We start from the raw sequence: 25,086 nt of genomic DNA, 5'->3' as shown, positions 1-25,086 counted from the left end.
CTAAATTATTTGCCAATTACTACGTATATTCCATCTATATAAGCAATGTGTTTTTTATTTTTCCTTTAAAAGAAAGTCACTAAAAAAGGTCTCATTTCAAATGTCTGCAGGCCTTACTTACTCTGGCAGCTGACAAGTATCTGACCAATGTCAGATGCACACTTACTTCCAGAGAGCTTGTAAGATTAAAAGTTTAATCAAAGAAACCTGAATCAGCAAAGCTCTACCTCAGGAGATTTGCCAGATATAGGCCTGCTTTCTCAGGTTTTTTCCTACATTACGGGATTAGCTCTTATCAGCCTACAAACTCATTAAAACACTGCTAATTGAAAACATCACCTGTGGCATCATTAGTACCAGGCTCTTTTATTCCATTTCTGAAATCACTGACTCTTCCCATTTAGAAGATGAATGGCAACCATGGGTTATATATTCCAGGAAATCTAACAGTTTTGATGTAAAAAGTAGAACTTCCATCTCGGTATTCAAAGAGCTCATAGCCAGCATCATATTATGATCTATCTGGAAAAACAGTAACAGGTTTTTGTTTTTGTTTTCCCATGACTATGGAAAACCACACTTAGGCCCTTATATTGCTGAACCTCAAAGCTTCTTTTCAGGTTCAGAATATCTACCTAAATAGTATAAGCAAATTTATCCAAGTTTTATCCTTTATTATTACTCAATGCCCAGCATAAAGCAGTGCCAGTTCAAAACACTCCTAGGGGGGAGTTCTCGTTGTGGCACAGCGGAAACGAATCTGACTGGAAACCATGAAGTTGTGGGTTCGATCCCTGGCCTTGGTCAGTGGGCTAAGGATCCGGGGTTGCTGTGAGCTGTGATGTACGTCACATGCAGCTTGGATCTGGAGTTGCTGTGGCATAGGCCGGCAGCTATAGTTTCGATTAGACCCCTAGCCTGGGAACTTCCATATGCCTCGGGAGCAGCCCTCCCCCCAAAAAAAATTCCTGAAGAAAAAATGTAATAAAGAGCTCCTGTTTAGGGAGTTCCCTGGTGGCCTAATGGGTTAAGGTTCCAATATCCCTGGCCTAGGAACTTCTGCATGCTGTGGATGCAGCCCCCCCACCCCCCGAAAGAGCTCCTGTTCAATGCTCCAAAGATATTTTTTTTCATTCTGTTTTTTTGTGTTTTTTTTTGCTTTTTAGGGCCTCACTCTTGGCATATGGAAGTTCCCAGGCTAGGACCACAGTTTCCTGAGCTGTAGCTCCAATAAGACCCCTAGCCTGGGAACTTCCATACGCTTCGGATGTGACCCTAAAAAGAACAAAAAGAACAACAACAAAAAAAAGAGTATAAGAACCTCATTTGTCTTGTCGTCCTATTGTTAACTACTAAGTGGCAGAGCAGGTACTAAATAAGTAGCATTTAAATAAATGAATACAATCATCATCCTCCTATTAGAAAATCTAGATCTTTATATTTATTTACTCATTCATTCATTCTTTCTTTTTTTCCTGCCCCAAAGCATATGGAGTTTCCAGGCTGGGGATTGAACCTGTGTCCCAGTGCTGCATAGATTCTGCAGATCCTGTTGCATCACAGCGGGAACTCCAGGTCTTTATAATTAGGCCACTCAGCAAACATGACTCAGTTATACCTGTGGCTGTCCAGAAAACATTGCTATCATTTATATTCAAATCTCTGTTGAGCATACAAAGAGTGTGTACCCCTGTGAAGAGTGCGTAAGTATTTCCATGTTACTTGCAATTGCTTCTCCAAATGTAATTTTGCTAATTACGTATCATGTACAATACATCTAAGCATCTTTCATTACCAAACCTACAAACCCACCTACCCTTGAAACCTCTTCTCCTTCACTCCTGAAACAATAAAGGCAAAGTTCCTCCTCCTAGGAAAGGCTAATCCTGACCCAAAGACTTAGAATCCACGTGTCCTCAGTTCCCAAGAACTTTATTCTCTTGACTGTCCCGATGCATGTTCCAACAATCTCCCTCTACTGGCTTATACTGATTAGCATATATTCATATTTGACTATCTCCCATTAAAAACAAAAAAACTTCTTATATCTCTCTTCAGCCATTGCTACGCTTCTTTGACTTTACATAACTAAAATTGTCTATACATTCAGAGTGTCCATTTCCACTAAGCTGCCACGGGAACTCCCAACAGAAAAACTCTTTTTTTTTAATTGTAGATGGTGGTTTTTATTTTTATTTATTTTTTAAAATCTTTTTATTTTTTAAAATATTATTTTCCCAATACAATTTTTTTTTCTACTGTACAGCATGGTGATCCAGTTACATATACATGCACACACTCTATTTTCTCACATTATCATGCTCCATCATGAGTGACTAGACATAGTTCCCAGTGCTACACAGCAGGATCTCATTGCTAATCCATTCCAAAGGCAATAGTTTGCATCTATTAACCCCAAGCTCCCAATCCACCCCACTCCCTTCCTCTCCCCCTTGACAACCACAAGTCTGTTCTCCAAGTCCTTGATTTTCTTTTCCCAACAGAAAACTCTTGTTCTTCCTCCACACCTGCCTGGGCTAACTGCCTCCCCACCACCTCCTCCACCCTTGCACTGAATGGCAAACAATTCATCAAAATTGAACCCTTGAAGTCATTCTAGATTGGTACTTTTCCCTTATTTCCATGTCTACTAAGTCCTACAAATTTTTTTTTTCTGTCTTTTGTCTTTTTTAGGGCCGCACCTGAGGCATAAAGAGGTTCCCAGGCTAGGGGTCCATTTGGAGCTGTAGCTGCTGGCCTACATCACAACCACAGCAATGCAGGATCTGAGCCACATCTGCGACCTACATCACACCTCATGGCAACACCGGATCCTTAACCCACTGAGCAGGGCCAGGGATTGAACCCATGTCCTCATGGATATTAGTCAGGTTTGTTATCCACTGAGCCATGATGCGAACTCCAAGTCCTCCAAGTTAGAATTTTTTTTTTTTTTTTTGTCTTTTTGCTATTTCTTTGGGCCGCTCCCGCGGCATATGGAGGTTCCCAGGCCAGGGGTCCAATAGGAGCTGTAACCACTGGCCTATGCCAGAGCCACAGCAGCGCGGGATCCGAGCCTTGTCTGCAACCTACACCACAGCTCACGGCAACGCCGGATCGTTAACCCACTGAGCAAGGGCAGGGACCGAACCCACAACCTCATGGTTCCTAGTCGGATTCGCTAACCACTGCGCCACGACAGGAACTCCCAAAGTTAGAATTTTTAATCTACAAAATATATCTTGAGTTCATCTTCTTTTCAGTAGATTATAGGAATTCAGAGGGTAGGCCCTGGAGGTTGACTACTAGAATTTAAATCACAGCAATAGTAACTGTTAGCATTCATTGAGATTTGTTGTTTTTTTTTGGATTGGTTTGGTTTGGTTTTGACTGCCCCACTGCATATGGAGTTCCTGGGCCAGGAATCAGATCCCAGCCGCAACTGCAACCTATCCTGCAGCGGCAGCAATGCTGGATCTCTAACCCACTGTGCCATGCTGGGGACTGAACTTGAGCCCCAGGCACTGCAGAGATGCTGCTGATCCCATTGCACCACAGCAAGAACTCTGATCATTTACTGTTTGACTGACACTCTCCTAATTATTTTACATACATTAACTCATTTAATCTTCATAAGAATCTCATGAGGCAGGTTTTATTATTATTTCCATGTTAAATTAAATAAAGCATCAGAGCTTCAGTAACTTTTCCCATCCTGATGGAATCAGAATTCAAATTCCTAAATCTGGTTCCAGATCTCACTATGCTACGTTGCTTCTTGGAACAAAGAGACTAAACATAGGGAGATCAGCTCAAAGCTAATACAACAGTCTAGGTAAGAAATAATGAAAATCTAAATCAGCCATGAAAGTACGGATGCAGAAGTGACAAATTCATGAAATGTACAAGTAAGACCCAAATAGAGAGTTTTATAATGTTCAATGATTGAAAGACTGATTATCCATAAAGGTGTCAATTTTTCCCAAATTCACCCAATCAATATTCCAATAGATTCAACTTGACAGACTGATTCTAAAATTTGTATCACTTGGCAAAACCAAGAATAGTCAAGATAACTCCTGAAGAAGAAAAAGATAAGAGATTTACCCTATCAGATATTAAATATTATTTCAAAGCTTTAGTAATTAAGATAGCATGGTACTGGAGTTCCCGTTGTGGCTCAACTGTTAACGAACCCAACTGTCATCCATGAGGACGCAGGTTGGATCCCTGGCCTCGCTCAGTGGGTTAAGGATCCAGCGCTGCCGTGAGCTGTGGTGTAGCTCGCAGACAGCTCAGATCCCGTGTTGCTGTGGCTGTGGTTAGGCAGGTGGCTACATCTCCAAATGGACCCCTAGCCTGGGAACCTCCATATGCCTTGGGTGCAGTCCTAAAAAGACCAAAAAAAAAAAAAAAAAAAGCATGGTATTAACTCAGACAAATTAACCTATGTACAGAACCATAAACCAACCCCAAATATACAGAAATTTGATTTATGACAGAGTTTGTATTGCTAATCAGTGAAGAAAAGATGGACTTTTCAATAAAAAATGTTGAAAAAATTGGATATCTATGTGGGAAAAAATGAAATTGGGTCCTTAATAATAACCAATACAAAATTCAATTAAAAAAAAAAAAAATCAGGGAGTTCCCGTCGTGGCTCAGTGGTTAACGAATCTGACTAGGAACCATGAGGTTGCGGGTTTAATCCCTGGTCTCGCTCAGTGGGTTAAGGAACCAGCGTTGCCATGAGTTGTGGTGTAGGTTGCAGGCGTGGTTTGGATCCCATGTTGCTGTGGTGTAGGCCGGGGGCTACAGCTCTGATTAGACCCCTAGCCTGGGAACCTCCATAAGTCGTGGGTGCAGCCCTAGAAAAGACAAAAAAAAAAAACAACAAAAAAAAAAACAAACAAAACAAACAAAAAAAAATTTAAGTGGATTAAAATTTAAGTGTGAAAAGCAAAAATATAAGTTTTTTTTTTTTTTTCTTTTTTGGTTGCCCTGCAGCTTATAGTTTCCAGGCCAGGGATCAGATCCAAGACACAGTTGCAACCTAAGCCACAGCTGCAGCAAAGCCGTATCTTTAACCTGCTGTAGTGGGCTGGAACCTGTGTCCCAGCACTCCCAAGACACCATTAATCCCATTGTGCCACAGTGGGAACTCCAAAAAAGTAAAATTTTTATAAGACAATATAGAAGAATAACCCTACGGCCTTAGAGTAAGGAGGAATTTCTTAGATATTAAAATCATACACATAAAGGAAAAGATTATTATAATACACTAAATTAACAACTCTGGAACCAATGACACATAAAGTGAAATGACAAGTCATAACCTGGAAGAAGATACAAGCTATACACATAAATAACAAAAGATGGTGATCCAAAATATACTTTAAATTCCTATAAATTAATATGAAAAAGACCAACCCCTCCCCTGCAAGAAAAAAACTGAATACTTACTTCTCAGGAGTCAACACAGATAACACAGTAATACATGAAAAGGTGATCAGACACATAAGAAATCAAGAAAATGCAAATTAAAACCACAATAAAAATCTACACCCACTAGATTGACAAAAATTAAAAACACTGACTAAATAAAGTACTGGCTAGGCTGTAGAATAACCAAAACACTTAAAACTTGAAGTATACTAGGGAAAACAATTTAGTATTATTTTGTATGACAAAACTTCAACATCCAACAATTTCAATATTCCTACAATCCTTCTGCCTGGAGTATCTTCTCTATCCCTGCAAAGCTTAACTCTTCTTTCAAATAAAGACCTTCAGAAGGTAGAAGTAGTATTGCTATGTTCTGAACTCCTATAGTACATTATCTAAAAGTATTTTTGGCATATAAATTTTTACCTGCATCATACCTATTTGTATACAAGTCTTATCTTCTCTATCAAATTGTAAGCAAATAGAGAACAAGTATCTGCTTGATTTGTCTCTTAATCACTATAACACTAGACACAGCACCTGCATATGGGAGCATATGTCAGACTCAAAACTGTACAAAACCTAGCACATAGGAGGCACTCAAATTACTTGTTGAATGGGTGAATAAAACTCTGCTTAGCCACTGAGTGACCCAGGACTTGTGTACACCAAACATGAACTAACAGTGATGAAAATCAGAATACCAATTTGTGTATCCCAAGTCCCAAATTAACTTTTCCCTCAGATTCTAGTCTGATGACTCATAATGACAGTCAACTGAAACTACTGTGAACCAGGCGGATAAAGAATGAGGACAGGCTAGGAGGAGGTGGAAAAATGAAAAGAAGGTAACAAAGCAGGATAGTTAAGGAAGGACAAAATTACTGGATTGTAGGTCATCTTCTACAAGATTATAAGGGTAAGAAAACTAAGAAAGCAGGGAGTTCCCGTTGTGGCGCAGTGGTTAACGAATCCGACTAGGAACCATGAGGTTGCGGGTTCGATCCCTGCCCTTGCTCAGTGGGTTAACGATCCGGCGTTGCCGTGAGCTGTGGTGTAGGCTGCAGACACTGCTCGGATCCCGCGTTGCTGTGGCTCTGGCATAGCCTGGCAGCTACAGCTCCAATTCGACCCCTAGCCTGGGAACCTCCATATGCCGTGGGGGCAGCCCAAGAAATGGCAAAAAAACAAACAAACAAACAAAAAAAACTAAGAAAGCAAAGAAAAATCTATGGGCCTTCAGCAAACAAACAAAAACACCCATAAAACTAACACACAGGATAGGACAACTTAAAAAAATAAGGAAAGCTAGCCAGCAATAGATTATGTAGTGGAGACTTTTTCCCTTAATTATGGAGTATTTCACACATAGAAAAAAGTAAAAGAAAAAAAAAAAAAAAGCATAACAAATGCCTGTGTACACTCCACTCAGCTTAAGAAATTAACAGTTAAAGCCCTCTGTATACTTCCTCCATTATATCCCCCTTCAACTCACAGAAGCAACAGTATCCTGAATTTGGAGTTAAACAATCTTACTCATATCTTTGCATTTTTACAGTGGTGCCAATTTTTTTTTTTTTTTTTTTTTGTGGCTGTGGACACAGCATGTGGAAGTTCCAAGGCCAGGAATCTAACCTGTACCACAGCAACAACCCAAGCCACTGAACTGACAATGCCAGATCCCAATCCATTGTGCCACAGGAGAACACCCAGTGGTGCCATTTTTTTTTTTTTTTAAAGGTAGAGGATAAAAGATTACAATCTATTGAATAAAGTAAGAATTTATGAGGCTACATTGATAGAAATAAGGAAAAGTTCTTTCTTACAGTAGAAAACCAACAAATTTAAAAGGAAAACCTAATTAGAAAACCATCTATTAGCACCCATTATAACGATAGTTGATAAGGGCAAAAATCATCAATAAATGCTCAAGTTGATAGGTAACAGTTTGAAAATAGGTATTTACATACTTAAATCACAGAAGACAAAATAATAAATTTACAAGGAGGAAAAATGGCATACGTCATCTTAACTATATGATCTAAGTTAACACTGCCAGCAATGGAACCAATCAACAGCAGCACGTGCATCCTAATGTGACACACAAGGAACTCAGCACCACTTCCTAGGTATTATAACCCAAAGGGCATAAACGTAATTTCGTCACAAAGAAACGACAAACCCAAGCTGAGGGATAGTCTTAAAAATAACGGGCTTGTACTCATCAAATTGTCAGTGTCACAAAAATACAAAGACTCAAGGACTATTCAAAGATTAAAGGAGACAAGAGAGACACATCAAGTGAATCAACACATGATCTTGGGTATTCTGCTATAAAGGACGTTACTAAGACGATGGCAAATCTAAGTGCTATAGGCTAGATAACAGTACTGTGTCAGTGTCAAGTTCCTGATTTTGATCACTGTACTACAGTTACATAAGAAAATTTCTTGTTTCAAAAAAAGACATGGCTTTTCCTCAGCTGCCGCTAAGGTGCTTGGCCCTTCCAAGGAAGCTAAGGCCGTGTTGGGGTGAGGCCCTCACTTCATCCAGCGACTAGCACCGTGCCCGGCAGTGCCCTCCTGGCATTTGTCTGCATCATGGCCTCTGTCTTAGAGCTTGCCTGCATCTACTCTGTCTTTATCTTGCACGATGATGAGGTGACAGTCACGGAAGATAAGATCAACATCCTCATTAAAGCAGCAGGTGTAAATGTTGAGCCTTTCTGGCCAGGCTTGTTTGCAAAGGCTCTGGCCAATGTCAACATCAGGAGCCTCATCTGTACTGTGGGTGCTGGTGGACGTGTCCCAGCAGCTGGTGCTGCATCAGCAAGAGGTCCTGCCCCAACCACCACTGCTGCCCCCACTGAAAGGAAGAAAGTAGAAACAAAGAAAGAAGAATCTGAGGAGTCTGATGGTGATATGGGCTTTGGTGTTTTTTTTTTTTTTTTTTTTTTTTTTGTCTTTTTAGGGCTGCACACATGACACATGTAAGTTCCCAGGCTAGGGGTCTGATTGGAGCTGTAGCTGCCTTCCTATGCCACAGCCACAGCAAAGCCAGATCTGAGTCACGTCTTTGACCTACACCACAGCTCATGGCAACACCGGATTCTTAACCTGCTGAGCGAAGCCAGGGATCAAACCTGCAACCTCATGGTTCCTAGTGGGATTTGTTCCCGCTGCGCTATGACAGGAACTCCTGGCTTTGGTCTTTTTGATTGAACTTCTACAACACATTCTGTAATAAAAAACTAAGCTCTTTGCTGCTTAAAAATAAGATATGGAGCTCTCACTGTGGTGCAATGGGATCAGTGGCATCTTGGGAGCACTGGGACGCAGGTTTCACCGCAGCCCAGCACAGTGGGTTGGGGATCTGGCATTGCCACAGCTCCAGTCTAGGTTTCAATTTCAACTTGGATCTGCTCCCTGGCCTGGGAATTTCATATGCTGTGTGTGGGTTGGCCAAAAAAGAAAAAGACACACTGGGAGCTCCCACTGTGGCAAGCAGGTTAAGGACATGGCATTGTCTCTGTGGCAGTGCAGGTTCAATCCCCAGCCTGGTGCAGTGAATAAAGGATCCAGTGTTGCTGCAGCCATGATATAAGCTGCAACTGTGGCTCGGATTTGATCCCTTGCCTGGGAACTTCCATATGCCCTGGGTGTGGCCAGAAAAAAAAACAAAGACACAATGAAGTATTTAGGTGTTAAAGGGTATCACAATTGCAACTTACTTTTAAACAGTTGAGAAAAAAATAATTTTAGGAGCGTGAAGAGAGACAGAAAGAAAGATAAATCAAATTTAGTAAAATGTTAACATTTAAGGAATCTGGATGGAGGGCATGCATGAGTTCTTTGGACTATTTTTGTAAATCTTCCACAAGTCTGAAATTACTTTTTATTTAAATGAACAAAATCCCACACACTTACAAAGGCTTCTGTGGAGAAAACAGACTGGGTGGGCGTGGTGAGTGCTGAGTTAGAAGCAGCACAGGACCAATTAAAAGTAGATTACAGACAGAGGTCATGAAAGACAGCAGAGTAAGAAGCTCTAGGAGTTGTTCCCTTCATGGCTCAGTGGTTAATGAACCCGACTAGGATCCATGAGCATGCGGATTCAATCCCTGGCCTCACTCAGTGGGTCAAGGATCTGGCGTTGCTGTGAGCTATGGTGTAGGTCACAGACATAGCTTGGATCCTGAATTGCTGTGGCTGTGGTACAGGCCGGCAGCTACAGCTCCGATTTGACCCCTGGCCTGGGAACTTCCATATGCCACGGGTGTGGTCCTAAAAGTGCAAAACAAAACAAAACAAACAACAACAACAACAACAAAAAGAAGCTCTAGGAATTGGTCCTTTCTCCAAAACAACTATTGAGCTGGCAGAAATGCCTGAAGCAACTATTTTGAAACTCTGGAATCTAGTCTAACACTTTCCATAGCCAAAGGAGTGCTTATTGAGGAAAAAGGCTGGTAAATTTTAGTTAATTTCAGCATTTGGCATAGCACCTATCATCCTCCAGCTCCCAGACCCATGGTAGGCAGCAGTGGGAACAACAGCCCAAGATCCTGTTGCAGCTTGCTGGTGCAAGGGTGGGTAATAGGGATCCTGCCCTCTAAAAATCAAGGTTATATGTCCTGATCACTGCCTTTAATCCCTGAAGAGCTGGCAAAGAGGCTGAGCATTGCTTCAACCCCTAAGGCTGAAGTGGTTTTCCTAGCAGAGTGAGACAAGATTATTTAAAGAAACAGAACTTTTTTTTTTTTCTTTTCTTTTCTTACTGGATCCAAGCATTTAAGGAAATTTCTGTCAATACACTGACAGGATGGAGATAAGAGAAGAGAATTCAGCTACCATATAAAGCAAGAAACATACTCTGGGGAGTTCCCTGGCAGCTTAGTGGGTTAAGGATCCAGCGTGGCTTGGGTCACTGCTGTGGTGTGGTTTTTTTTTTTTTTTTTTTTTTTAAGGGCTGCACCTGCAGCATATGGAAGTTCCCAGGGTAGGGGTCAAATCAGAGCCACAGCTGATACCTATGTCACAGCCACAGCAACGCAGGATCCGAGCCGCATCTGCAACTTATACCACAGCTCACGGCAATCCAGATCCTTAACCCACTGAGCAAGGCTAGGGATCGAACCTGCAATCTCATGGTTAGTCGGATTTGTTTCCACTGCACCACAATGGAAACTCCAGCTGTGGCATGGTTTTGATTCCTGGCCCAGGAACTTCTGCATGCCATAAACATGGCCAAAAAAAGAAATATACTCTTTATAAAATAGCTTGGGGAATTCCCATCATGGTCCAGTGGTAATGAACCCCTCTAGTATCCCTAAAGATTCAGGTTCGATCCCTGGCCTTGCTCAGTGGTTAAAAAATCCAGCATTGCTGGGAGCTGTGGAGTAGGTCACAGGTGCGGCTCAGATCCCACAGCGTTGCTGTGGCTGTGGCACAGGCCAGCAGCTGCAGCTCTGATTGGACCCCTGGCCTGTGTACTCCTATATGCTGTGGGTTCAGCCCCAAAAAACAAACAAACAAAAAAAATAAGTCGCTAAACAAATAGGTAACTGCAGCTTTCATCAAGAAACAGCAGTAATCTCTAGGGAGGGAGCAGAATCTGATTTCCAGAGTTACGACATTACCATACAAAAAACAAAACAAAACAAAACAAAACACAAAGTTCTCAGCAAAAATTACAAAGCATACAGGCACATGAAAAAAATGCTCAATATTGCTAATTATTAAAGAAATGCAAATCAAAACCACAATTAGGGATCACCTCACATGGTCAGAATGGCTATCACAAAAAGCCTACAAATCTGGAAGTTCCTACGTGGCACAGCAGATTAAGGATCTTACATTGCTGCAACTGTGGTGCAGGTCACAACTACAGTGCAGATTCAGTCCCTGGCCCAGGGACTTCCACCTGCTGTGGGTGTAGCCAAAAAAAAGTCTACAAACAATGAACTCTGGGAATGCCCGTTGTGGCTCAGTGGGTTCAGAACCCAACATAGTGTCCACAGTGATGTGGGTTCGTTCCCTGGCCTTGCCCAGTGGGTTAAGGATCCTGCATTGCCATGAGCTGTGGTCACAGACATGGCTGGATCTGGCATTGTTGTGGCTGGGGCACAGGCCAGCAGCTGCAGCTCTGATTCAACCCCTAGCCTGGTAACTTCCATATGTCAAAGGTATGGCCCTAAAAAGAAAAAAAAAAGTCTGAAAAAAATATAACTGAATGATTTCGCTATACACCTGACACTAACACAAAATTGTAAACCAACTACACTTTGATTTAAAAAATTATGAAGCAGGGAGTTCCCGTCGTGGCGCAGTGGGTAACGAATCCGACTAGGAACCATGAGGTTGCGGGTTCGGTCCCTGCCCTTGCTCAGTGGGTTAACGATCCGGCGTTGCCGTGAGCTGTGGTGTAGGTTGCAGACGTGGCTCGGATCCCGCGTTGCTGTGGCTCTGGTGTAGGCCGGTGGCTACAGCTCCGATTCAACCCCTAGCCTGGGAACCTCCATATGCCGCGGGAGTGGCCCAAGAAATAGCAACAACAACAACAACAACAACAACAAAAAAAAAAAGACAAAAAAAAAAAAAAATTATGAAGCATTACATTACAAAGACAAAGGAAAATACAGCCCATTCACAAGAAAAAAGAAATTGAGAGAAACCATCCACAAGCAAGTCCAGATACTAGACAAAGACTTAAGTTAACTGTTTTAGTATGTTTAAAGAGCTGAAGGAAATTATGGACAAATAACTAAAGGAAATCAGCAAAACAATCTATGAACAAGTATGGAATAGCAATAGAAAGACAGAAGTATGAAAGGGTACCAAAGAGAAATTCCAGACACAAAAGTATAATAGCTGGAATTAAAAATTCAGTAGAGACATTCAATATCAGATTGACCAGGCAAAAGAAAGAGTCAGTGAACCTGAAGACAGGACAACTGAAATTACTCAGGCTGAGGAGTACAAAGAAAAAGCAATGAAGAAAAATGAACAGAGTCTAAGGGGCCTATGGTACACCACCAAGTGTACCAATATACAGGAGTTCCCATCATAGAGCAGTGGAAATGAATCTGACTAGAAACCATGAGGTTGCAGGTTCGATCCCTGGCCTCGCTCAGTGGGTTAAGGATCTAGTGTTGCTATGAGCTGTGGTGTAGGTCACAGATGCAGTTTGGATCTGGTGTTGCTGTGGCTCTGGTGTAGGCCAATGGCTACAGCTTCAATTAGACCCCTAGCCTGGGAACCTCTATATGGCGTGGGTGAGGCCCTAAGAAAGACAAAAGATAAAAAAAAAAAGAAAGAAAGAAAGAAACTTTTTTTTTTTTTTTTTTTTTTTTGGTCTTTTTGCCATTTCTTGGGCCACTCCTGCGGCATATGGAGGTTCCCAGGCTAGGGGTCGAATCGGAGCTGTAGCCACCGGCCTACGCCAGAGCCACAGCAACGCGGGATCCAAGCTGCGTCTGCAACCTACACCACAGCTCACGGCAACGCCGGATCGTTAACCCACTGAGCAAGGGCAGGGACCGAACCCGCAACCTCATGGTTCCTAGTCGGATTCGTTAACCACTGTGCCACGACGGGAACTCCAGAAAGAAACTTTTTAAAAAAAAGGTGTACCAACATACATATTATGGGAATTCCAGGAGAGGAAGACAAAAAAAAAAAAAAAAAAAAAAAAAAAAAAAAAAAAAAATTAAAGAAATAATCAAGAATGAACCAAATCGATGAAATACATATGTCTACACATCCAAGAAGTTCAACAAATTTCAAGACGATAAATCCAAAGAATTCCACACCAAGACACATTATATTCAAACTGTTGAAAAACAAAGAGACTATTCAAAGCTGCAGAAAGGAAATAAGTCATCATATATGAGGGACTCTCACTGAGATTGATGCCAATATCTCATCAGAAACCAAGGTAGGCCAGGTGGGGGGATGCACTGGGGTTGTGGGATGGAAACCCTCTAAAACTGGATTGTGATGATCATTGCACAACTATAAATGTAAAAATTCAAAAAAGAAAAGAAAAGAAACCAAGGTAGGCCAGAAGGCAGCAGATGATATCTTTAAAGTGCTAAAAATAAAAACTATCATGCAAGAATTCTACAATGAAGGAGAAATCAAGACATTTCTCAACAAAAGATAGTTCATCACTACTTGACCTGTCCTATAGGAATGCTAAAAGTAAATGAAAGAATTCTAGGTGGTAACTCAAAGTCACACAAGGAAATAAAGATCATTACAAAGTCTACATAGATAAATATGCAAGGTAGCATATTGTATTTTTGGTATGTAATTCTCTTTTTGTTTATGATTTAAAAGACAAATGCATTAAACAATAATTATGAATCTATAGTAATAGATACATGATGCATAAAGTTATAATTTGTGATAATAACACCATAAAGAAGGGAAATGGAAAGGAACAGAGTTGATGTATGCTCTTTTTAAAAAATTGAGATTAAAAAAAAATAAAAAAATAAAAATTGAGATATAATTGACATATGACATTTATATTAGTTTCCGGTATACAACATAATGATTTATATTCAGACTGCAAAATGATCACCACAATAAGTCTAGTTTAATGTGTGTTCATGAAGCTAAGTTAGCACCAATTTGAATTAGATTGCTATAAACTCAGGATATTAAATGTAATCCCCACAGTAAACACTAAAAGGATAACTTCTGGAGGGGGCTATGCCCATGGCATGTGGAAGTTCCCAGGCCAGGGATCAAACCCATGCCACAGCTGTGACCCAAGCCACTGTTGTGACAATGCTAGATCCTTGACTCACTGTACCACAGAACTCCAACTTTTAAAATATACAAAAAAGGAGTTCCCACGGGGCTCGGCAAGTTAAGAACCCGACATAGTGATTGTGAGGATATGGGTTTGATTCTTGGTCTCGCTCAGTGGGTTAAAGATCCCATGTTGCCACAATCTGAGACAGAGGCCTGCAGCTGCAGCTCTAATTTGACCCCTAGCCCAGGAACTTCGATATGCTGCAAGTGTGGCTATAAAAAGAAAAAACAAACAAACAAACAAACAAAAGAAATGAAGAGGAAAACAAAATAGTACAACAGAAAAAATATAACACAAAAGAAGAAGGAATTAAGAAATAAAAAATATATAGAAAGCAAACAGCATAAGCCTATTCAATAAGTGGTGCTGGGAAAACCAGACAGCCACATATAAAAGAATGAAATTAGAACACTTCCTAACACCATACAGAAAAATAAACTCAAGATGGATTAAAAACCTAGATATAAGTCCAGATACTATAAAACTCTTAGAGAAAAACATAGGCCAAACACTCTCTGACATAAACCACAGAAACATCTTCTCAGATCCACCTCTTAGAGTAATGACGATAAAAACAAAAATAAACAAATGGGACAATTAAACTTAAAAGTTTCTGCACAACAAAGGAAACCCTAAACAAAACAAAAAGACAACCAAAGAATGGGAGAAAATCTTTGCAAATGAAAAAATTGACAAGGGCTCAATCTCCAAAATTTATAAACACCTTCTGCAGCTCAATAACAAAGAAACAACCCCATCAAAAAATGGGCAAAAGATCTAAATAGACAATTCTCCAAAGAAGACATACAGATGACCAACAGACACATGAAAAGATGTTCAACATCACTCATTATTAGAGAAATGCAAATCAAAACCACTACGAGGTACCACCTTATACCAGCCAGAATGGCCATCATCAGAAAGTTTACAAACAGGAGTTCCCGTCATGGCTCAGTGGTTAACGAATCCGACTAGTAACCATGAGGTTGCAGGTTCGATCCCTGGCCTTGCTCAGTGGGTTAAGGATCCGGTGTTGCGGTGAGCTGTGGTGTAGGTTGCAGACGCGGCTCGGATCCGGCTCGGATCCCGCGTTGCTGTGGCTCTGGCACAGGCCGGCGGCTACAGCTCTGATTGGACCCCTAGCCTGGGAACCTCCATATGCCGCAGGAGCGGCCCAAGAAATGGCAAAAAAAAGACAACAACAACAAAAAGTTTACAAACAATTAAGTGCTGGTGAGGGTGTGGGGGAAAAAGGAACCCTATTACACTGTTGGTGTGAATGTAAATTGGTACAACCTCTGTGGAAAACAGTATGGAGATTCCTCAGAAAACTAAAAACAGAATTACCATTTGATTGAGCAATGCCACTCCTGGGCATCTATCCAGAGAAAACCATGACTCGAAAAGACACATGTACTCAGATGTTCACTGCAGGACTCTATCCAATAGCCAAGACATGGCAACAACCTAAATGTCCATCGACAGAGGAGTGGATCAAGAAGATGTGGTATATATACACAATGGAATATTACTCAGCCATTAAAAGGAAAAAAAATGGCATTTGCAGCAACATGGATGGACCTAGAAATTATCATGCTAAGTGAAGTCAGTCAGACAGTGAGACACCAACATCGAATGCTATCACTTACATGTGGAATCTAAAAAAAGGACACAATGAACTTCTTTGCAGAACAGATATTGACTCACAGACTTTGAAAAATTTATGGTTTCCAAATGAGACAGGTTGACGGGTGGGGGGATGCACTGAGGGTTGGGGATGGAAATGCTATAAAATTTGGTTGTGATGATTGTTGTACAATTATAAATGTAATAAAATTCATTGAGTAAAAAAAAAAGCACAAAAGCAGAAATAAACCCTTCATTATCACTATCACTAAGTACAAATGGATTAATTCACCAATTAAAAACAAAGACTGGCAGAAAAGATGAGAGGAAAAAAAGGCCAACTACATTCTGCTCAGAAAAGGTGCACTTTCTAAAAATTTTTGTATTTTTGTATTTTTATTTTTTATTTTTTTGTCTCCTTAGGGCTGCACCCATGGCATATGGAGGTTCACAGGCCAGGGGTCTAATCAGAGCTGTAGCTGCCAGCCTACGCCACAGCCACAGCAACACCAGATCCGAGCTGCATCTGCGAACTACACCATGGCTCACAGCAAGGCCAGATCCTTAACCCACTGAGCGAGGCCAGGGATTGAGCCTGCAACTCATGGCTCCTAGTCGGATTCGTTTGCACAGCGCCATGACAGACACTTCACAAAAGACTCACTTTAGATACAACACACAACAAGGTGAAAATGAGAGAATGGAAAAAGATAATTCCACGCAAATAGTAACAAAAAGGGATCTGGACTGACTGTACAACTATCAGACAAAAGAGAACTTGAGTTAAAAAATGTTAAGAGGAGTTCCGTCGTGGGCAGTGGTAACGAATCGACTAGAACATGAGGCGGGGGTCCTGCCTTGCCAGTGGGTAACGATCGGCGTGCGTGAGCTGTGGTGGTCGCAGACGCGGCCGGATCGTGCGTGCCTGTGTAGGGTGGCTACAGTCGATGGACCCTAGCCTGGAACTCCATATGCGTGGAGCGCCAAGAAATAGCAACAACAACAACAACAACAAAAAGAAGACAAAAAAAAAAAAAAAAAAAAAAAAAAAAAAACAAAGGGCATTTTATATTGATTTCAAAGGCCAATTTACGAGTTCCCTGATAGCTCTGGTTAAGGATCCAGGGTTGCCACTGCTGTGGCTCAGGTCGCTGCTACAGCTTGGGTTTGACCTTGACCCAGGAGCTTCCACATGCCCCAGACATGGCCAACATAAAGTCAATTTATCAAGAAAACTGTGAACATGTACACACCCAAACAAGAGAGCCCCCAAATATAAGAATCTAAAACACTGAGAGGGAGTTCCTGCTGTGGCACAACGGGATCAGTGGCGTCTCTGCAGCACCAGGACGAAGGTTTGATCCTGGCCCAGCACAGTGGGTTAAAGGATCCTGCATTGCTGCAACTGTAGCATAGGTCATGATTGTGGTCAGATCTGATCCCTGGCCCAGGAATTCCATATGCCACGGAGCAGTAAAAAAAAAAAAAATTCCAGCAGCCTATTCTGCAGACACAGAAAAGCTTACCCTCAAATTTGTATGAACAGAAAAAAAACTGAAAAAGAAAAACAAAATAAGAGGAATAATATTTTTCCATTTCAGAACTTATTAAAAAGCTACAGTAATCCAAAGAGAGGTACTGGCAAAACAGACATATCGACCAATGGAACAGAACTAAGAGTCCACAAAAAAATCTTCACATGTATGGCCATTTGATTTTCAGTGTGGCTACAAAGAACATTCAATGGAAATAAACAAATGGCTGAGACAACCGTATACCCACGTGCAAACAAATGAAGCTGGACCCCTACCTCACTTCAGATACAAAAATTAACTCAAAATGGATGAGTGACCTAAACATAAGAGCTTAAGCTACAAAGTCCCAGAAGAAAACAGGGTATATTCTTAGGATCTTGGATTTGGCAATAGATTCTTAGATGAAAACTATCTGCACACAGGTGTTTAGAACAGCTTTATTTACGACACCAAAACTTGGAAGCAACCAAGATGTCCTTCAGTAGGTGAACGGATAAATAAACTGTGGGACATACAAACAATGATATATTATTCAGTGCTAAAAGAAAGAAAGAAGAGAGGCTATCAAGCTATGAAATGATGGAGGAATATCAGTAAGTGAAAGAAGCCAATGTGAAAAGGGCTATATACCATATAATTCCAGTTATATGACCTTCTGAAAAAAGGCAAAACTACGGAGACACTAAAAAGATCAACAGTAGCAAAGGGTGGGGGAATGAATAGACAAGGCACAGAGGATTTTTAGGGTAGTGAAAACAGTCTTTATAGTACTGTAGTGATGGATACATGTCCTTAAATATTTGTCCAAACCTACAGAGCATCCAATACCAAGAGTTAACTCAAAGGCAAACCAGGGACTCTGGGTGATTATGATGTGTTAGCGTAGGCTCATCAATGTAATTATAGAGTATGTACCACTCAGGTGGGACATGTTGGTAACAGGGGAGGCTATGCATGGGTAGAGGCTGGGGTATATGGGAAATTTCCATACCTTCGCAATATTGCTGTGAACCTAAAACTGCTCTGAAAAAATACTCTTTAAATTCCCCCCCCCCCAAAAAGTTAACATTTGCAGCAACATGGATGGACCTAGAAATTATCATGCTAAGTGAAGTCAGTCAGACAGTGAGACACCAACATCGAATGCTATCACTTACATGTGGAATCTAAAAAAAGGACACAATGAATTTCTTTGCAGAACAGATACTGACTCACAGACTTTGAAAAATTTATGGTTTCCAAATGAGACAGGTTGACGGGTGGGGGGATGCACTGAGGGCTGGGATGGAAATGCTATAAAATTTGGTTGTGATGATTGTTGTACACCTATAAATGTAATAAAACTCATTGAGTTAAAAAAAAAAAAAAAAAAAAAAACCGGAGTTCCCGTCATGGCGCAGCGGTTAACGAATCCGACTAGGAACCATGAGGTTGCGGGTTCGATCCCTGCCCCTGCTCAGTGGGTTAACGATCCGGCGTTGCCGTGAGCTGTGGTGTAGGTTGCAGACGCAGCTCGGATCCCGCGTTGCTGTGGCTCTGGCGTAGGCCAGTGGCTACAGCTCCGATTCGACCCCTAGCCTGGGAACCTCCATATGCCACGGGAGTGGCCCCAAAAAATAGCAAAAAGACAAAAAAAAAAAAAAAAAGTTGAGATTAAGACAACAATAAGAGTAGAATTACCAGATGGCTCAATAATTCCAATCCTAGATATATAACCAGGAGAAATAAAAACAAATGCCTAGTACAGGGTGGTGACTATAGTTAACAATACTGCATTGCATATTTTTAAGCTGCTAAAAGACTAAACCCTAAAAGTTCACATTACAAGAAAAAAAAGAAATTTTGTAACCATATGTAGTAATGGATGTTAATTAGACTTACTGTGGTAATCATTTTGGAAAATATACAAATACTAAATAATTATGTTGTACACCTAAAACTAACACAATGCTTTATGTTAATTATACGTCATTAAAAACTATGTCTGCTCCCATCATGGCTCAGTGGAAACAAATCTCTGACTAGTATCCATGAGGACGAAGGTTCAATCCCCGGCCTCCCTCAGTGGGTGAAGGATCCAGCATTGCCATGAGCTGTGGTGTAGGTTACAGACATGGCTTGGATCCTGTGTTGCTGTGGCTGTGGTATAGTCCAGCAGCTGCTGCTGCTTCAATTTGACCACTAGCCTGAGAACTTCCATATGCCTCGGGCGCAGCCCTGAAAAAAACAAAAATAGAAAACAAAAAAAAAACCCTATATATAATAAACAACAAGGTCCTACTGCATAGCACAGGAAACTATATCCAATCTCCTGAGATAGACTACGATGGAATATAATATTTAAAAAAAAAAGAACCTGGAGTTCCTACTGTCGAACTAGCGCCCTCATGGATACTAGTCAGGTTCTTAACCCACTGAGCCACAGTGGGAACTCCTGTTCCATGAAATTAAAAAAACTGTACATATATAACTGAGTCACTTTGCAGTACAGCAAAAATTGGCACAACAGTAAATTAATTATATTTTTAAAAATGGAAAAAAGGGAGTATTGGTAACAGAAAAAAACTATGCACAGAAACTTGTTCACAAATGTTTATAAACATTTCCTCTATAAACATAATGCATAAACTATTGCCTTTGGAATGGATAAGCAATGAGATCCTGCTGTATAGCACTGGGAACTATATCTAGTCACTAATGATGGAGCATGACGGAAGATAATGTGAGAAAAGGAATGTATATATGTATGTGTGACTGGGTTGGATTGTTTCCATTGTGGCGCAGTGCAAACAAATCTGACTAGTAACCATGAGGTTGCAGGTTCAATCTCTGGCCTCGTTCAGTGGGTTAAGGATCAGGCATTGCCGTGAGCTCTGGGGTAAGTCACAGATGTGGCTCACAAAGGGCCACACATTATATAATTCCATTTACGAGAAATCCAGAATAGGCAAACCCATAGAGCTAGAACGCATGTTAGTGGTTACCAAGGAGGGAAGAGAGGGAGAAACAGGGAGCAACTGCTTAACAGGTACGGGGCTTTCTTTGGGGGTGATGAAAATGTTCTGGAACTAGAGGTGGTGGTTGCACAACACTGTGAACATACTAAATGCCACTAAATTGTTCACTTTAAAATGGTGAACTTTGTGTTATATGAATTTCACCTCAACTCTTAAAAAAAGAAAGGGAAAAATATTTTATTTATTTTTATTTTTTGCTTTTTAGGGCCGCACCCACGGCATACGGAGATTCCCAGGCTGGGGTTGAGTCGGAGCTGCAGCTGCCAGCCTACACCACAGCCACAGCAACATGGGATGTATGGTATGACATACACCACGGCTCAAGACAACGCCAGATCCTTAACCCCCTAAGCGAGGCCAGGGACTGAACCTGCAACCTCATAGCTCCTAGTCAGATTCGCCTCCGCTGCGCCACGACAGGAACTCCAGAAAAATATATTTTTTTTAATTACAGTTGATTTACAATGTTCCGTTAATTTCTGCTGTACAGCAACGTGACCCAGTTATACATTTACACAGACTCTTTTTCACATTATCCTCCAACATGTGTGAAAAAATATATTAAACAAAATTTTAAACTTCTTTACTCTTTTTAAAAACAGCATTATTAAGATACAATTCACTCATGTAAAGTGCAATATTTCTTTACTGTAGTCACAGAGATATGCAATCATCACCACAACTTTAAAACATGTTTATCACCTCCCTCCAAAAAAACCCAGTACCCAGGAGCAGTCACTCCCCACCCTCCTTCCCCACGGCTCTGGTCAACCACTAATCTACTTTCTGTCTCCACAGGCTTGCCTATTCTGGACATTTCAAAGGAATGGAATCACATGTAGTCTTTTCTGATTCACTTCTTTCACTCAGCATGTTTTCAGGGAATTTCCTTTATTTTAACGATCAAGTTTGTGCCATGTATTAAAATGTGAGGAAAAAAGGAAGGAGACTACTAAAGGGCCACTTATGTTAAGAATTCAGAATTACTGAATACAGTGACAGATCAAGAATCAAAAGCAGAAATCCAGCTAAGATGGATCGTTATAAAATATAGACTGGAATTCCCATTGTGGTTCAGTGGAAACGAATCTGACTGGTATCCATGAGGATGTGGGTTCGATCCCTGTCACTGCTCAGTGGGTTAAGGATCTGGCATTGCTGTGAGCTATGGTGTAGGTTGCGAAGACGTGGCTCAGATCCCGTGTGGCTGTGGTGTAGGCCAGTGGCTATGGCTCTGATTCAACCCGTAGCCTGGGAATTTCCATATGCTGCAGGTGTGGCCCTAAAAAGACCAAAAAAAAAAAAAAAAAAAGATATATATACGTACATATATATATATATATATATAGAGAGAGAGAGAGAGTGAGAGACAAATAAATGTGAACCGAAACCATTATAAGATGCAGTAGAAATAAGCAAATGAGGGTAAAACAAATACTTTAAAAAAACAAATTGCTTGTCAAAGAACATTTTCCCTAACAAAGGTGTAGGAAAAGCAACCACAGGTTTAGTTAAAAGAAGAAACAGGGAGAGCAAAGACTCTGTCTTTGAGTACAGCAATTCCTCCAGTCAGTGTTTCTCAAAATGTGGTCCCCAGGCTATGTGCATCAAATCAAAATCACCTAAAAACCTGTTTTTTTAAAAAATCAGATTTCTGCTCTGTGCCCCAGACAATCACCAAAGATGGGACAATGGAAATTACTTTTTATAAGTATTCCAGATGACTCTCATAAATACTAAAGCTTGAGAACTAATATCTAATTATACAGATCAATGCAAATGATTAAATTTGTGTAAGAGACAAGAGAACTCTAAGAGCAACAGAATGCATGAAAAAGAGCAAAGAAAAAAATCTGTAAGAAGAAAAAAGCTTTTGCACATTGTGCTGTGAGGGAAACATAAAATGATGTTTGAAAACTCCTGAGGATTTGAGTGCAGTGGTTAACGAATCCAACTAGGAAGCATGAGGTGGGTTCGATCCCTTCCCTTGCTCAGTGGGTTAAGGATCCGGCATTGCCGTGAACTGTGATGTAGGTCACAGATACGGCTCAGATCTGGCATTGCTGTGGCTCTGGCATAGGCTGGTGGCCACAGCTCCAATTAGACCCCTAGCCTGGGAACCTCCATATGCCATGGGAGTGGCCCTAGAAAAGGCAAAAAGACAAAAAAAAAAAAACTAAATGTGTAAATAATCAAGTCATTCTAAGATTTGTGAGGGTGTGATAGGAAAGCACTCATAAATATAAGGTTGCATGGTAAAGAGAGCACACTGTAGAGGCCCAAATGTTTATAGAAGGTGTTAAACTATTTTTAGAACAAGCACAGTTATATTTAATTATCTCCATCCTAAACTCCAATAACTGAGACAAAACTTTCTGCTGTAGTAATCGTTCCATGAACAACAGCATAAATGATCAAAAGTTATGTCAGATACTGACATGCAAACTCAGGGTCAGGACATTTACTTTCAGACCAAGTTAATCCCTATTTTTATGCAAGACTTAGGTAAACAAGGACAGACAAAATTAAATTTCTCAAGATTAAGAGCATTTTGTGATAAAACTCAAATTTCCCTGAAAAAAAATCACTAAAATGTCTTCAAGGACAGCCTTTATTATTCTAATTGTGAGCAAAGGTTCTTAAAGATGAAATGTTAAGTTCTAGCCCATAATTTTACTTCAGTGAAGAAAGTCCACTTTGGCTTAGTGGGGCTAAAGAAAGGAAGTTCACTTTTATAACTCTGAAGGAAGCTCACTAACAGAATGCAAAATTTGTCCACTTTCCCCGTAAAAGGCATCCTCCCCCAATAAACTCATAAACCTAATTAAAGAGCTAAATTCTAATATCTCTTCGATTCATTTAGATTAAGTCTTACAATGCATGTGGAAACTCAATTATATTCCATTGAACATTAAAATGCAGATGCTTTGACATTTCCAGACATGATTCCAGAACACCTTATAAATGAAACAAACTATACTGGGGGAACACTACCCAATGCAAATAAATTACATGGGAAGTTATGTTGCTTTCAAAGGAAAATTTTATTTATTATCAATATTTGGCTTGATATATGAAGGTCTAGAAGCATCTAAAAACTCTTTGGGGCACCTTTTCATTTACAGCTTATGTTTCAAAAGTGAGAAACCCTGGAATTGAGTAAAGCCTTAAAGCAGATTAAGACAAGCAGGTGTGTGGACTTCATTAAGGTCTCACATTTTCTCCCAACAAGCAGTCAATCCATATTCATCATGAAATTCCAACTCCCTAAACATGTCTCATATGTTCAATGTGGCCTCTCCAGACAAGTCTAGTGCAACCTACCCACCCCCCCCAAAGTCTCCAAGTCACCCCTACTGGCACAACAGCCTCTCAACATTCATCTGGTTCCTAATCAAGAGTCATTCTTCTTGACACTGCCTACAATCTCTTTTTCCATTTCTAGCACAATATTCACTACTCATAACAACAAAAGAAGTAAGTTCCTCTTCTCTAACTGCAGAGAGATTCTCTAACTCTATTCAAACCCCCCCCCCCCGCATTCTCTATCTTGCCTTTGTTATTCAAAAGGTGCAGGGTCTGGGAAAATCTCACTCACCTCATGCTATAGGCACCAGCACCCAGTTCCTGGCCGATCCCGGATAGACTAGCATCAAAGTCCTGCACCAGCCCGGATTCAATCACCTCATCGGCCAGAGGCAGCTTCAGAGCCCAGGCCATCCTGGCTCCTTCCTTGCCCCAGAAGACACCGTTTCTTGTAGAAAGGCGAGTAGTGTGATTCTACCCAACGGGGGCAAGACTGCAAGAACTGTAGAAAACTACAAACCAAGATCTTCCACGCAGTACCCAGGAGCCACCCCCAAGCCCGACCCCCAAAGCCCACACAATCTCCCGAACCCTGGAGTCCTCGCTCTTGGCTTCCGTGACTTCCAAAACCCCTACCCACCAGCTCTCTGCAGCAAAGAGAGGGCCCTTTGACTTAACTCTTCCAGACTGCCAAGAGGCAACCCTGGACTCCTCGCACTCTCTTGTGCTCGCGGTGGTCACTCGCTACTTTCCAAACAGAATCGCAGGAGCAACCCGCCGCCTACTCAGCACTCCCACGCCGCTTTTGCACCTTTTCCCCCGCCCCTTTCTGCTAGTAGCCCCCTCCCTCCCGGGATCCACTCTCTCTTCCCCCTCCAGGCCTCGCTTCCGGTCAGTCCCAAGATCACTTCCGGTCACCCCTTCTCACTCCTACGGCTCTTAGAACCAAATCTAGGTTTCCGCTGAGCTGACTCCCCGCCCTCTGCAGCCCCCCCAGGGCCTCGAAATAAGGATGGAGAAAGCCCAGCGCTGGCTTGAAACCCTGACTCGCCAGGCTCCTCCACCGCCCGCCGCCCCAGCGCCAACCAATCATGGCGCCCTCTTCCTTCGTCCGTCCGGCGACCGTGACGTCACACTGACGTTAGCCAATGAAGAAGCAACTTCGCTGACCTCGGCAGTCAAGATAGGCTGGTTACGCCACGGCTCTCCGCCCCCGGAGGTGGGCAGGGCGATCTGGAAAAGGACGCTGCGTGCGTCAGGTGGCCTCGTTTAGACGTCCCTCCTTGCAACTACCTGAGTTAAGGCGTCTGCAAAGTGTCGGGTCAGCGCCCTAG

General features: G+C 41.5%; 1 protein-coding gene and 1 pseudogene across 4 annotated transcripts in view; one reads left to right on the top strand and one right to left on the bottom strand.

Annotated features, from left to right (window-relative positions):
* Positions 1 to 24,882, bottom strand: part of TFCP2 (transcription factor CP2) — a 63,656-nt gene extending 38,774 nt beyond the window's left edge. For all 4 annotated transcript variants that reach the window (XR_002341152.1, XM_021081711.1, XM_021081712.1 and 1 more), the window contains exon 1: positions 24,045 to 24,882. Coding sequence is in view for 3 of the 4 variants with exons in the window: in XM_021081711.1 (XP_020937370.1) it covers positions 24,045 to 24,166 (122 nt within the window). In the remaining variant the exon portion in view is untranslated. The remainder of the gene's footprint in view (positions 1 to 24,044) is intronic.
* LOC110258453 lies at positions 7,433 to 8,439 on the top strand (annotated as a pseudogene).
* Positions 24,883 to 25,086: the final 204 nt, after the last annotated feature.

This window comes from Sus scrofa, unplaced genomic scaffold, assembly GCF_000003025.6.
Source record: "Sus scrofa isolate TJ Tabasco breed Duroc unplaced genomic scaffold, Sscrofa11.1 Contig2094, whole genome shotgun sequence".
Lineage (NCBI taxonomy): Eukaryota > Metazoa > Chordata > Mammalia > Artiodactyla > Suidae > Sus > Sus scrofa.
This window is presented reverse-complemented; position numbering and strand designations above follow the sequence as displayed.